At 40.6% G+C, this 14,331-nt stretch overlaps 1 protein-coding gene across 2 annotated transcripts in view; it reads left to right on the top strand.

Annotated features, from left to right (window-relative positions):
- Positions 1–14,331, top strand: part of Frmd4b (FERM domain containing 4B) — a 372,580-nt gene that overhangs the window by 324,134 nt on the left and 34,115 nt on the right. For both annotated transcript variants that reach the window (XM_017796628.2, XM_008827145.3), the window contains 4 exons: positions 406–489; positions 2,570–2,635; positions 5,976–6,033; positions 7,179–7,265. In XM_017796628.2, the coding sequence (XP_017652117.1) occupies positions 406–489; positions 2,570–2,635; positions 5,976–6,033; positions 7,179–7,265 (295 nt within the window). The remainder of the gene's footprint in view (positions 1–405; positions 490–2,569; positions 2,636–5,975; positions 6,034–7,178; positions 7,266–14,331) is intronic.

Raw genomic sequence — 14,331 nt, 5'->3', positions numbered from 1 at the left:
AGGATACAAGGATACATATAAGATCTTGTTGACATTCTGGTTCTATGATAACTGGTATTCCAACACACTGAATACTATGGTGCTACTAAAGATGACTAGGAGCATGCTACAGGAACATGGAGAAAATGTGTAATGAAGTATGAAGAATGCTGTGCAATAGGACAGTATGGAAACCACCCAATTCTATTCATAGTGTGTGATAAAATTGACTCATAGAGAAGGTATTATAGACTTTAAAGTATATGACTTGGTTGTGTCACTTGATGGCTGTCTCTAGTACATGTGCAGTGTGTTGACTGCAATGTTTTGGCAGAGACAAAAGTACTATAGTAACTTATTATGTGGCCTGGTTGGATATCTTTTCAAGTGACAATCCTGATATTACCACATTGTATTTCTTTCTAGTGATGAGAACGCCAGGAAAGATTTGAAGTCACTGCCAGTCTTTCCAACCAAAACCCTTCAGGAGCATCCCTCACTTGCCTACTGGTAAGCCAGAACAACCCCTGAGCTACAGCCATGGCCCCCATTAAGCACTGTGTACTTGACAGGAAATTAAAGACAATCACTTTTTTCTTTTAAATTTCTTGTATTTCCTATAGTTCTCCTAAGTTTCGGTCTCCAAATCCTGAAGATTGTCTTCCTTTGAATACACACACACACACACACACACACACATAAATTAAAGATTATAAAATACTCTCCTTTGATAGCTTTAAATAGAATATATTGGGGCTGGAGAGATGGCTCAGCGACAGCCTCTTCTGTCCCCCGTGCACATTGCACAACACGGGTGCACTTACCTACATGCAGGCAATACACGCATACACATAAATAATAATAATAAATAATAAATAAAATATTAAAAATAAATAAAGAAAAATAGAATATATTTTCCAAATGTATAGTGGGATTAAATACAGAAGCCACATTGCATCCTGACTCCAGAATGTTTTCAACAAATCATTGTTAAATGGAACTTTCTTTTTTTTAAGAAAAAAAGTTACATGCAGGCAATACACGCATACACATAAATAATAATAATAAATAATAAATAAAATATTAAAAATAAATAAAGAAAAATAGAATATATTTTCCAAATGTATAGTGGGATTAAATACAGAAGCCACATTGCATCCTGACTCCAGAATGTTTTCAACAAATCATTGTTAAATGGAACTTTCTTTTTTTTAAGAAAAAAAGTGTGGGGGGGGGGAGTGATTGGTTATATTAGAAGTGTATTTAGTCTTTTAGGTTATTCCTGACTAGTAAAGCTACCTGAAAATTAAGGTAAAAGCTGGGTCTGAAAGTGGGGTGAAGTCATTGACTGATGCTCAAGGTCATCAGACTCCAGCATAGTCTCCTCTCACCAGGGTAATAGTGGAGGGTCTTCTCCATGGCACTTGGTCTGAACACAGTCATAATAAGAGCATTTCAGACAGTGTGCACACCAAAGCATGTTTAATTCTCCCAAAACTTTTTTTTTTTTTGCAGATAGTTTTTCATGTAGCCCAGGCTTGTCTGGAATTCTTTATGTAGTTAAGGATGACCTTGAACTTCTGATCCTCCTGCCTCCACTTCCCGAGTTCTAGGATTGCCGTTGTGGGCTACCATGCCTGGTTTATGTGGTCCTGGAGGTTGAACCCAGGGCTCTGCGCATGCTAGGAAAGCACCCTACCAACTGAGCCACATCCACAGTCCATGGTTTAAAATGGTTCTGAATAACTCAAAGAGCTGTTATTTAATGCCTAATGCTTACAGATTTCCTTTTTAAAATCCAAAACAGAAGAGCAGGTCATTGTTTCAAAATGACCTCAATAATATTCTCCAAATAGTATCTAGTATTTCTATTTTAGATTCATTGTGTGCTATCTAAAATATTAGTTTTCCGTTTGAGAAATTGATCTTATTTCCTTTCCTAGTAAATGGTGTAAGGTGTATGTTCTAGTTTGTTTCTCCATTGTTGTAACAGAACACTCTGACCAATACCAACTTGGAAAGGAAAGGATTTATTTAGCTTACATCTCCCAAAGTCACAGTTCATCACTGAGGGAGCTCAAGATAGGAACTCAGGATAGGAACCTGGAGGTAGGAGCTGGACCACAGGTCATGGAGGAATGCACTCTGCTGGCTTGCTCCTCTGGCCCATGCTCAGCCTGCTTTTTAAATAATACAGAACCTGCCCAGGGGTGGCGCTGCCCACAATGGGGTGGGCCCTCCCACATCACTAAAAAAAAAAAAAATCAAGAAAATACTCTATAGACATGGCCACAGGCCAGTCCAATGGAGGCAATTTCCCAATTGAGGCTCCCTCTACCCAGGTGTGTCAAGTTGACAACTAAAGCTAACCAGTGCAATGTATTACACAGACATATTAAAAGTTAAAGATCATAATGGAAGTAGTTAGATTTCTGGAGTTCAGGAACAAGTGGTGAACAGCAACAATGGTCCCTCTCACTCTGTATCCCAAGAAAGATGGTGAGGGCCTTTTCTCTCAGCCTGAGAATCTTAAAATGGAATCCAAGTCTCCAATAACCACATGTCACCATTTCTGTTTTGCTGTTTACAGTGAGGACAGGGTGATTGAGCACTATTTGAAAATCAAAGGTCTAACTCGGGGTCAAGCTGTGGTCCAGTAAGTATCTTTTGTTTTCTTAGATATAATTTTAATGTTTCTATTTAAAGAAAATATCTTGGCCATTCCATACATCAGTGTCATCAGCTCAGATGCCTCCCAGTGTTGGGCAGATAACAGAAAGAAATGTTGGCCACACCTAGGGGTGAAGACTGTAGTAGACTGAGAGTTGTCAACCCAGGCACAGGGAAGATGATTTAGCTTTGGCGTTCAGGCATGATGGTGTCATATCTTCTGATACTTTCAAAGAGAAGATGGAAATTCAGTTTGTGACTGAATTTCTACTTTGGGTAGAACACACAGTGTATTTGATGTTGGATATCTGGACAAACCATAGTCATTACACATATATGTGTGTATATGTGTAATATTATATATATGATACAATATACATATATTAAAGATAGTCTCATGTGGACCAATTGGCCTTGAACTCACTGTGTAGCCAAAGATGACCTTGAATTTCTGGTCTTCCTGCCTCCATCTGCCTCCCAAGTGCTGGAACTATAGGCAACAGCCATCACACCCAACTTCTGTACTCTTTGATAGAGTTAACACTGACTTATTAAGAATTCGCCTGCTATATTAACCTTCTAAGATTATGAAAGCCAATCTGCTTTTGAAATGCATGATTGCTCTAGTAACTGGAGAGTAACTCTTATGGCCATAACTGTAAGAAACAACAATAATAACTTCTGAGCACAGCACAGGGCCTATGAGAAGTGAGGCTAGGACTCAGGTCACCTGTCTCTTGAGAGCGAGTCTTCCTCACACTCCTAACCCAAATTCCATTTTCATAGCACGCCTGTGATCCTCAAGGCAGAAGTTAGCAGGTCTGAGGTTGAATCCTTGACAGCTTGATTCTTTCCATTCCTGAGCTGGATGTGAGGGGAAGGTAGGGAGTAGGAGAAGGAGTTAGGATAAATAATTTCCCAGAAAGACTTTAGTCAGGCTGATGAGTATATTAGGAGGGGCATTTACTAAAATACAGTGTTTCTGCCTCTTGTGATCATGGTATGGCTACAAAAGTTAGACTGTTTAATTTGGCTAGCACTGTTTGTAGAGTGCAAATCACTACATATGGCTTGTGCAGTTTAATTGCTGCTTGACTTTGGCAGGTTCACCCAGCCCCTTATATTCATTTACATGCAAGGCAATTACTTAAGAAATTGTTTAGTTAGTGATTACAATGTCCAAAGAAATTAATCTTCAGAATGTCATTAAGAAGTCCGGGAGTGGGCATGGATTTGATCAAAACACCTTATATGCATGTATAAAATTCTCAATAAATTATTTATTTAAAAAACAGTGCCCTCAAATTAAACAGGAACTTCAGCTACTTGGGGGCAGAGAAACAATCTTACACAATTCAGTCCACTCCAAAGCCTTAAAGGGCCTCTATAAGTATTAAAAATAGAAGCAATGGGATCATCACCTTAGTTTTAAACCTTTTTATTTTTTGGTCTTTTTGAGACAGGGTCTTCCCGTAGCCCCAGCTGTCCTGAAACTTACTAACAGAGATCCACCTGCCTCTGCCTCCCAAGTGCTGGGATTAAAGGCGTGCGCCACCACACCTGGCTAAACTTTATTTTTATTTTATGTGTATGAGTGTTTTGCTGCATATATGTAAGTGCACCTTACATAGGCAGTGCCTAGAGGCCAGAAGAGAACATCAGATCCCCTGAAACTATAGTTATAGACAGTTGTTAGCCTCCATGTGGGTGCTGAAAACCTAACCTGGGTCCTCTACAAGAGCAGCCAGCACTCTTAACTACTGAGTCATCTCTCCAGCCCCTTAATTTTTATTTTTGAGGAGTATGGTTTTTTGGGGGTATTTTGTCATTTGTTTTGGTATTTTTGAGATCAAGCTGGCCTTAGTCTCCAGAGATCCACCCGCCCCTGTTTCCCAAGTGAAAGCTGCCTTTTTTTTTTTTTTTTTTTTAAATAGAGTCTCGTATAGCTTGGGCTGGTCTTGAAATCACTGTGTAGCCAAGGATGACTTTGAACTTCTGATCCTCCTGCCTCTACTTCCTAGTGCTAGGATCACAGGTGTGCACCACCATGCACAGTTTATGTGGTGCTAGAGATCAAACTCAGGGCTTCATGCAAGCTAGGCAAACATACTACCAACTGAGCCATATCAGCAGCCCAGGATGTGGTTTTAGTCAGGTTACAATTATAAATTCACTCTTTTAAAATATATGTTTCTAAGAACTACTGCATACATTACAGTTAGAACTTGACCATAGTCAACACGTGGAAAAACTTAATCTTTGTTATTTATCATGAACATGACCTCAAAGTGGTTTTGTTGTTGTTGTTGTTTTGTTTTTAGAGACAGGGTCTCACTATGTAGCCCAGGCTGGCTTAGAGCTGAATATGTAAATTAGGCTGGCCTCAGTTACTATTACACTTACTATTGAGTGTTGGGAATACAATCATTCACTGCCACTATACACAGCTTAAAAGCTGGTTTTTTTATTTTTTTTTTCCTAACTTCCCCAACTATGGTGGCAACAAAGTTATTTTTAAAAAGAAATTGTTGGGGGCTGAAGAGATAGTTCAGCAGTTAAGAGCACTAGCTGCTCTTGCAGAGAACCTGGGTTCAGCTCCCAGTACCCACATGGTGGCTAACAACCATCCATAGCTCCAGTTCCAGGGAATCTGACACCCTCTTCTGGCCTCTACAAACCTTGCACACATGGGTGCACTTACGTACATACAGGCAAAATATTCATATGCACAAAATAAAAATAAATCAGTAAAAAATTTTAATGAATTTTAAAAATTATTTTATTTACATATATGTGTATGTGTGTGTGTCTGTGTGTGACTGCCATGAGTAGTGGGGTGCCCACAGAGGTCAGAAGATGGCAATGGGTGCCTTGGAACTGGACTTACAGGTTTGTAAGCCACTCCGTGTGGGTGCTAGGGACTAACTCTGGTCTCTGCAAGAGCAGCAAACTTTCTATACCTCTGAGCTGTCTCTCCAGCCCCAAACACTGATTCTTACTGCTTAGGTGTCAAGTGTTTACTTAAAAAATTTTTTTGCAATATGAGTTTTTAATGTAATTTATTTGTAAGTCAAAGAATCATTATGTAGAATATAGCATTTCCTGTAGCTTTTTTGAGTTGAGAATCTCTTAGAAGCCCCCTACCGTGGAGTATAGACCATTTACTCCCCATAATGGTTCATTATTCTATTGTGAGAAAATGAGATTAGTCATGGTTAAAGGCGGGAAATATAAACAAATTGTGTTTCCTTACATAACTTTCCCCCAAAGGGTCCTTCGACTATTTTAATGAATGAGGTTATGACCTATATATCCATTTTCTGTAGGTATATGAAAATAGTAGAAGCTCTACCCACCTACGGAGTCCATTACTATGCAGTAAAGGTAAATGCTTTTTAGACTGCAGAGCTTTCACAATGGCTACACTGTCAGTGACTGAACACCAGCTTTCCAGATCCACTGCACCAGCAGTCCTAGCTCATCCATGTTGGATACATCTACTACCACTGACTTTTGTTTTCCAATTAGTCACCTCTCTAATGCCGCCAAGTCCTGGTTCGATCATCCCTGTGTATGAGAATCATGCAGTGGCCAATGTTACCTGAATAGCTGCGGGAAGTGCTGGAACCTTTGAAGGATTTCAGTGCCACTGTCTCATGGGTGTGTTTTGTCTTCTTGTGTAGTGGACAAGCAGGAAGAAGTGGGCTGAGAAATAGTTTAATGATAAAGGCTAAAACATAGTTGAAGAAGGGAGTTTTCTTTGAAAGAAGAATTTTATAACATTTAGTTCTTGAGGCTTTTGGTGCCATGATGATGCTGACATCTTTACCCATCACAGATGTTGGGGAAATCAGATAAGGCATACCTTCATAATGAGGACACCCTGTACGAAACACGTGTGCCAACTTAATCTTAATTCTCACTCATCCTGCATTGCATTTACAAACACATCTAAGCCTATTTTTTTCTTTCCCTCTGTCAGTGCATTCTTTCAAAGTCCTAATACAGAAATTTACAAAAAAAAATCTTGCTCTCCTCATCACGTGTATCTCAAAACAGGCATCCACACAAGCTGTGCACAGTTGAACAGTTGCCCCATTCATTGTTCATTGTATTATGAGCATGAGGATTTGGAACCTCTTTTCTTGTCTTTGTAACTCTTTGGAAACTTCCCCAACCTTTATAGCTGGTTGTTAATCGAGAGAACAAAGAGTCTTTTTTTTTTAATCACATGGAACTGGATTAATTGTTGGTTGAATTATATTTTTTGTCCTCTCCAACTATTCAGTCAAAACAGTAATGTTTCATTCTTATGTGTGATAGCAGCAGTGTTGACTTTTTTTCACACAGTTGTCTCGTTTGAAGAAATCCTAAGAAAATCCAGTTCAATTTCTAAGCAAGGTTTTTTTTTTTACCAAGACGTTTGACTTGTTGATGCATGTTAAGGGAGGAAATGGGTAAATATTACTTCACTTCTAGATGATTTAACAACTAGATCTTGGTGCTCATATTTTTTTTCCATCTTTTAGGATAAACAGGGACTTCCTTGGTGGCTTGGAATCAGCTACAAAGGAATTGGCCAGTATGATTTACAAGACAAAGTGAAGCCTCGGAAAGTAAGTGTGAACCACTGCAGATATTTATGAGAACCCTGAATGTTACTTGTGCACCATTTATACAATTCCATATCTGAACATCTTTTTGTTTGTTAGACAGGGTCTCATGTCACACCAGCTCTCCTCAAACTCCTGATTCTTCTGCCTCCACCTCCCAATTGCTAGGATTACATCTGTGTGCCATCACACTCAGCCACATCTGGACATCTATTCCAAGGGTGATAACTGAAGTTATGCACTTAAGGTTTAGCTACAAAGATTCTGACCACAACATAGTTCATAACCCCCTCATGAGCAAGAAGATGCCACTCATTTTATAAATCACACACATACACACACACACACACTCTTATGTGGCTCAATAGTAAGGCAGATTTTTAAAAATATTTTATTTATTTATTTTTATTCTTTTTTTTGTCTCTTTTTTTTTTTGTCTTTTTGAAGCAGGGTCTCCCTGTAGGCCCAGCTGTCCTGGAACTCGTCCTGTAGACCAGGCTGGCCTTGAACTCAGCAATCTGCCTGCCTCTGCCTCCCAACTGCTGGGACTACAGGCATGCGCCACCATGCCTGGCTTATTTTTATTATTTTATGTGTATGAGTGTATTGCCTGCTTGTATGTGAGTGCACACATGTTGTGCAATGCCGCGGAGGTCGGAAGAAGGCTTCGGATTCCCTTGGAACTGGAGTTAAGGATGGTTCGTAGCCCCCATGAGGGTGCTGGGAATCGAACCTAAGTCCTGTGCAAGAACAGTCAGTGCTCTTAACCACTGAGCCATCTCTCCAGCCCCAGTAAAGCAGATTTTAAGTCCAAAAATTTTCTACTGATAATTTCTCAATAACATGATTATAAGCAATCTTTCTATGACTGAAGCTACTTTTTTACTTACTTTGTTTCATAGTTTTTTATAGTAAATATATCTGTTTTCTGTAAAGAAAAAAATAAGTAATGAACTAAAAGGCCATAGTCTATATGATTTGAGTTTTCTAGAGATAAATAAGTTATACTGTTCATCATTGAAGATCCGAATATAAAGATGGGCATTGCAGCATCACACACCTGTAATCCTAATACTTAAGATGTGAAAACAAGAGGATCAGAAGTTAAAAGTCACCCTCTGCTGCATAGTGAGCTTGAGGCCAACCTGGGCTACATGAGACTCTGTCTCAAAAATTTAAAAAGTGGAAAAGCTAAAGGAAAAAAAGACTTGTTAATGAAGTTATTTCTCTTGACTCAAGTATAAGTGTATAGTACATACATTGTCACCTGTAAGAACTGATGAGTCTATAGATCACAGTTCAGTGGCATCCTTAGTATTACAGTGAGATAAAGACTGAACCATGTTGCCTGGGTGGGTTTGCTACTCTCCCTGTGCTCTGCTGCCATTCATAGGGGCTGCAGGAATGAAACAGTGGCCTCTTAATAACAGCCCATGGTCAGCCTGGCTGCTTTGTCAACCTGACATCTCAGTCTGAAACAGCTCTTAGGCATTCACCTATCTCTTGCTAGATTCTTCATAAAGCAACCCTGGAATCAGACCATGGACTCTGAGTCTTCCCAGACACCGTCTAACACTGATCAATGCTCATAATCTTCCTTGAGTTAGAAAAGCCAAAAGCCCTCCTTGTCCCCACTTCATGGTTGTGACACTAACACATATAACATGAAAGGTGGCCTTGTGTAGACCATGGCTCTCCTTCCCACATGCATCCAGCTCTCCTGAACCAGACTAGTTGAGCGTTGAGGCCACTTACTAGAGAACTACCAATGAATACAAGAAAACAAGATTCAACACCATATTCTCTTGTGTGAGCAACAGCAAGAGCACGCATGGAGCTATATAGCTAGCATGTTCTCTCTGTCAGCCCTGTGAGCAAGAGCAATTTGAATAAGAAATACGGTGCTTTGCTTTCTTTTGTTTTTTGCTTTGTGATGCTGGGGATCAAACCCAGAGCCTTGCACAAGCTAGGCAAACATTACATCCCCAGCTCTCTTGCCATTTTTTAAAACTATTTAGTGTTTCATTATGTGGACATGCATAATCTTATTAAGTGATTGTCACAATCCTCCTGTCTACCGTCCGCCCAGTGCTGGGATTATCACATCTAGCTAGAACTTCTCTTTTGGTGGACATGACATATCCATTGTGGGGAGGGCAGAGAAGTGGTGGTTCAGATCATAATACAGAGTCTCAGCCAAGCCAATGTATGGATTCTCCTGAATTTTACTCTTTTCTCTGTATTTTCTTTCTTTCTCTCTTTCTTTCTTTCTTTTTATTTATTTTTTTATTTTCTTTTTAGGGTCGTGTATTGCCTGCATGTAGGTGAGTGCACCTGTGTCATGCAATGCCCACAGAGGACAGAAAAGGCTGTCAGATCCCCTGGAACTGGAATTACGGACAGTTGTTAGCTGCCATGTGGGTGCTGGGATTCGAACTCAGGTCTTCGGCAAGAACAGTCAGTGTTCTTAACCGCTGAGCCATCTCTCCAGCCCCTCTTTCTTTCTTTTTAATTGAGACAGGATCTCACTATGTGGCCCTGACTGACCTGGAGTTCTCTATATAGACCAGGCTGGTCTTAGAATCACAGATCCACCTGCCTCTGCCTCCCGAGTGCTGGGATTTAAGATGATGCCACCACACCTAGCTCAAATTTTACTTTTTAAAAGAAGAGCATCCAGGGCATCTTGCTGGTTTTCTGAATCTTACATGCAAAATAGAACTTAAGTCAACTCATAACTAATTTCTTAATAAGAACGGCTTATTAAGAATGTGATTCTCACAGCATGTAAATAAATGCCTCTGAGAAGAACAAGCAGTCTCAGTGCTCCTCCCACGTAGCCCCTTCCACTCTGGGGAGTTCTTTCTCAGTTTTCCTTAATAAATATATGTTTGCTCTGCTGAAAAACCAAAAAAAAAGTGAAAACAAGCAACCAGACTTTCTCCCCCAAATAATGGTGAGTCAGAGTCTTCCCAGCAAACACTGCACTTAGTTTTCCTCTCATGTGCACATGACTCACGAGCCTTTCTTTACATTCGCAGCTTCATAAAAATTGGCATGTATCACTTCACACTGATCATAATCAGGTTTTCTTGTTCATTCCAGAGTCTAGACAGGGGTCAGAAGCCACTTCCTTTCTTCAATTTGCAGTTTTGCTATTTCATTTTCAAGACCTGTCAGTCACTCCCAGCAGGACCTTAGTGCTCCTCTCCTCTCTTTGCATCTTGTGTTCCCTTTATCTATCATTTCAGGTGCTTTGGTTTGCTGCCTGCTCCCTTTTGTTACAGTCTGATGATGAATCCTGCTTTCGTGGGCTTATCCTTTCTGTGCCCTAATGATTTGAGTTTAATGGGCAGGAGAGCATTCTGAGAGTCCTTTCCTGGCTCAACTCGCATTGCATATATTAAAAGCATGTTGATTTAAAGGGCTGTGAGCACTGGCATCAAAGGACCATGCTTCAGTACCTGGGCATGCAGCAAGTTCTCTAGTGGCTAGGAAGGAATCAAGGTCACATTGACAAACTCGAATGTTACCAAGGCTCTGAGGGAGGCCATACCATGCCTGGCCTCTTGAGCCATATGCCTTCCTGGTTGGCATAAAAACAGGCCAAGAAAATGTACCAAGAATCAGAGAGACTGACACCAAAAGGCAGTTTTAAAATAGGGGTTGTTCAAGGTCTGCCAGCAAAGGCCTGCCAGCACCTCTAGATAATGTCTGTTAATTATTGCCTATAAATGTTGAAGACCATTTACTTTATCTACCAGAACACCAGCGAGCGCTCTTGATTATTTTAACTTTAAATGTTTTTTTTTCCTGTTGTTTTTTTGTTTGTTTGTTTTTTGCCAGGCTAGAGGTGGGGTGGTGGGGGTGGTAGAGACTACACCACAAGTGATTTTTCTGTCAGTGAAGCACCACAGGATGTGAGGGAACATCCTAGACCCTGGTCCTGATATCTCTTTCTTGTGTGGTCTTTGTGCTATGTGTGAGTTTCTATATGTATGTATGTTTATATGTATTTTTCAGAGCTGGGGATCGAACCTAGGGCCTTGAACAGGTTAATTAAGTTTCTGCCACTGAGATACATCCTCAGCCCCTATTTTCTGTGTGACTTTGGACACATCTCTCCTTTAAACTGGCTTCCTCACCTGCCAACGGCAATGACACTGACTGGATGAGGGAGGGTGTGAGAACTGAGATTATATTCCATTCCACTCATGCCTGATGAAGAGATGCCGCTAGATAATGAGTAATAGTTTCTTGAGACTGAGGGAGGCGGGCAGTTGAAGAGGAGCTGGGAAATATTCATGGACTAATGTTAGAGAGGGATCCAACATTGTTACAAATCAGTTCCAGTATGGCAGGAAGTCCCTATTTTCAGGACTTGCAAGCCCTTCTCTTCCCAATTCATTACTCATAATGCCTGAAGATGTGATATAAATATTTATTTATTTATTTAAACAGGATCTTCTATAGCCCAGACTGGCCTTGAACTTGCTATATAGCCAAGGATGATCTTGAATTTCTGATTCTCCCGCCTCCAACTTCCCAGTGCTAGGATTATAAGTGTGTACCACCATACCCAGCTTATGCAATGTTGGGGTTCAAATTCAGGGCTTCATGTACGCTAGGCAAGTTAGTATATAGCTACTAACGGAGCCTTTTAATAGGTTTTGATTGTTCATTTAGTGTTTCAAGAAAAAAAAAAAAAGCAAAGAGCCAGACAGCGCCACAGTGGGTGAGAAAGGCATTAGTGAGTGTGTCATACCTGAGCTCAGGCCCTCCGGCGAGGAGTTCACCTGGGAAAACCAGGGCCTGTCAGAGAGTAGAGATGGGAGACTGACATGGCGTGCTAGTCCAGGTGTCACCTAGACCATCCTGGGATGAAGTGCCTTTCAAGATTAGCATCTTTTTGCATTATAACATGCTAAGAGAGCTTTGTGATGCACACTATCACCCCAGGGCCTCTGAGGATGGGAAAGGATTCTTGGCCTTCAGTTAACTGACTTTAGTTTTTAAAACTGTTGGAATTAATGCCTAGAGCCAGATGCTTTAAGTAACAACACAAAAGCCTTCTGTTCACTTGTCATAAACGCAGTGCCTGGCTTATTTTTCTAAGCACAGCCACCTTGACCATTTCAACCTCTCCTTGCTCTTTCCACCACCAGCTTCTCTGGACCTCTATCAGAAGGTCTGTCTACCACCTATTTCAGTTCTAGAAATGATTAACGCTGGACCAGGAGAGCATGCACTGCCCAATCACACTGTCTACATCAATACAACGTACGGTTTGATGTGAAAGAGAAACACTGGATTATACAATGTGGTCTGGAGACCAGTCCATCCTGTTTGTAAAGTATATAATTAAGCTTCAGCCACACCAGTAATCAATCTGATTGTTACAACCTGCAGACTCAGTGGGAGGACACCGCCAATCCTGTAACACGGATTTGAAATAAGAACAGTTCTGCATTCTCACTGACCTGCTGGCTGGCCTAGAGCTGGCACTCTCTGAGTCTTCACTTTCCCATCTGTCAAGTTCAAAGAATTCTATCTATACTCTTGCCTTTCAGAATGCTGTAAGGGCCCAATAGGTTAAAGGAATTTTTCCACTGAGTAGATACATCTTGTTTTACGCCATACTTTAATTTATAGCACGTGTGCCAGATAGCATGCAATCCCCCTTCACCTTCTGTAGTTAATCACAGAATGGTATGTAATTCTACGTTGAGAACTTTCCAATACTCAGTTGGGTGTTGCTAAAGAAGGTGAAAGAGAGCCTACAACAAGCCCTGTCCTTCAGGAAGTCACTGTGTCTTGTTGCAAAGGAGACTGGGAAGTACTGTCTCAAGGTGGGGAGCCATAGCCGAAACTATTAACTCAAGGTATTCTGTTACCAAAAAGAAGTTGAAAGACATACCCTGGAGAAGTTGTGTCTGTCACCGTATTTATTCTTTTAAAACATGCTACAGCTACTGCTGGTGAGAAATAAGTAAGCAAAGAAATGATGTAATGATTAACTTTTAATTGCCACTGATGGAAATTGACAAATGGCGAATGATAGTGATATGTCCAGGGAAGGCCTTCCCAGGAAAAGTGACTTTTAAGCTGAGACTGAATGGTGAAATTCTTGCAACGCACAGGGTGGTTTGTTCGTCTCAGAGAGTTAGGTGTGCTGATGGGAAGGATGGGGCTCGTGAACACTGAGAGGAGACCACCAGAACTGGACCTTCGAGAATAAGAGAATTCCTTGTGTAGGAATGGCAGGTGTTCTCAGCAGAGGAGGAAGTGGCACTGCACAGGCAGAGCCATCAGGTGTCCACTGACACGTCTGTTCCTTCTCTATCTAGGCCTATACACAGTGGCTGAATTGTTCGCACACAAAGAAAAATAAAAGGGAGGGTTCAGGCTGTAGCTTAGTTGGTAGAGTGCTTGCCTAGTATGCATGAAGCCCTAGGTTTGACCCCCGGTACCCATAAACCAGGCACAGTGGTGCGTGTCTCTAAACTCAGCACTCAGGAAGTATGGTAGAGAAGTTCTGAAATTTAAGTCATCTTGGCTACATAGCAAGAAAGCAAGAGAAAGAAAAAAAGGAATGAGAATAAAGGAAAGAAAAATGGTAGCCCTTAAATAGAATCAACTTGTCTGAATGAAAAGCAGAGCAATTAGCAACTCTGAGAAATCATTCAGTGACGAACCATAAACAGTAGTGGTTCCTTTATTATATGTGTATGACCAGTGACTGACAGCTTGGGAACTTTTTTTTTTCCAGTAGCAGGGTTTTACTGAGATGCTAAAAATATCAAATACATCTGTCCTTACAAATTACTAAGTATAGACTACATTGTGCTTGATTATATATTTTTCTAAGAAAGACATGTATTGAGTCTATTGCTTTTGCAAGGGCTCTGAGCTCTACCTAGTACCTTATTTCCTTCATTTAAGGAAAAAGCCACTTAGCCCTTGCCATCAAGAACATGCCAGTCCATGTGGAAAGAAAGACTATATTCAGAATTAGGGATTTTTTAAAGATTTATGTATATCTTGTATATAAGTGCATCACATGCGTGCA

This window comes from Nannospalax galili, unplaced genomic scaffold (genome assembly GCF_000622305.1).
Source record: "Nannospalax galili isolate Female #2095 unplaced genomic scaffold, S.galili_v1.0 scaffold1051, whole genome shotgun sequence".
Lineage (NCBI taxonomy): Eukaryota > Metazoa > Chordata > Mammalia > Rodentia > Spalacidae > Nannospalax > Nannospalax galili.
Note: the sequence above shows the minus strand (reverse complement) of the source record. Positions and strands in the feature narration are given on the sequence as shown.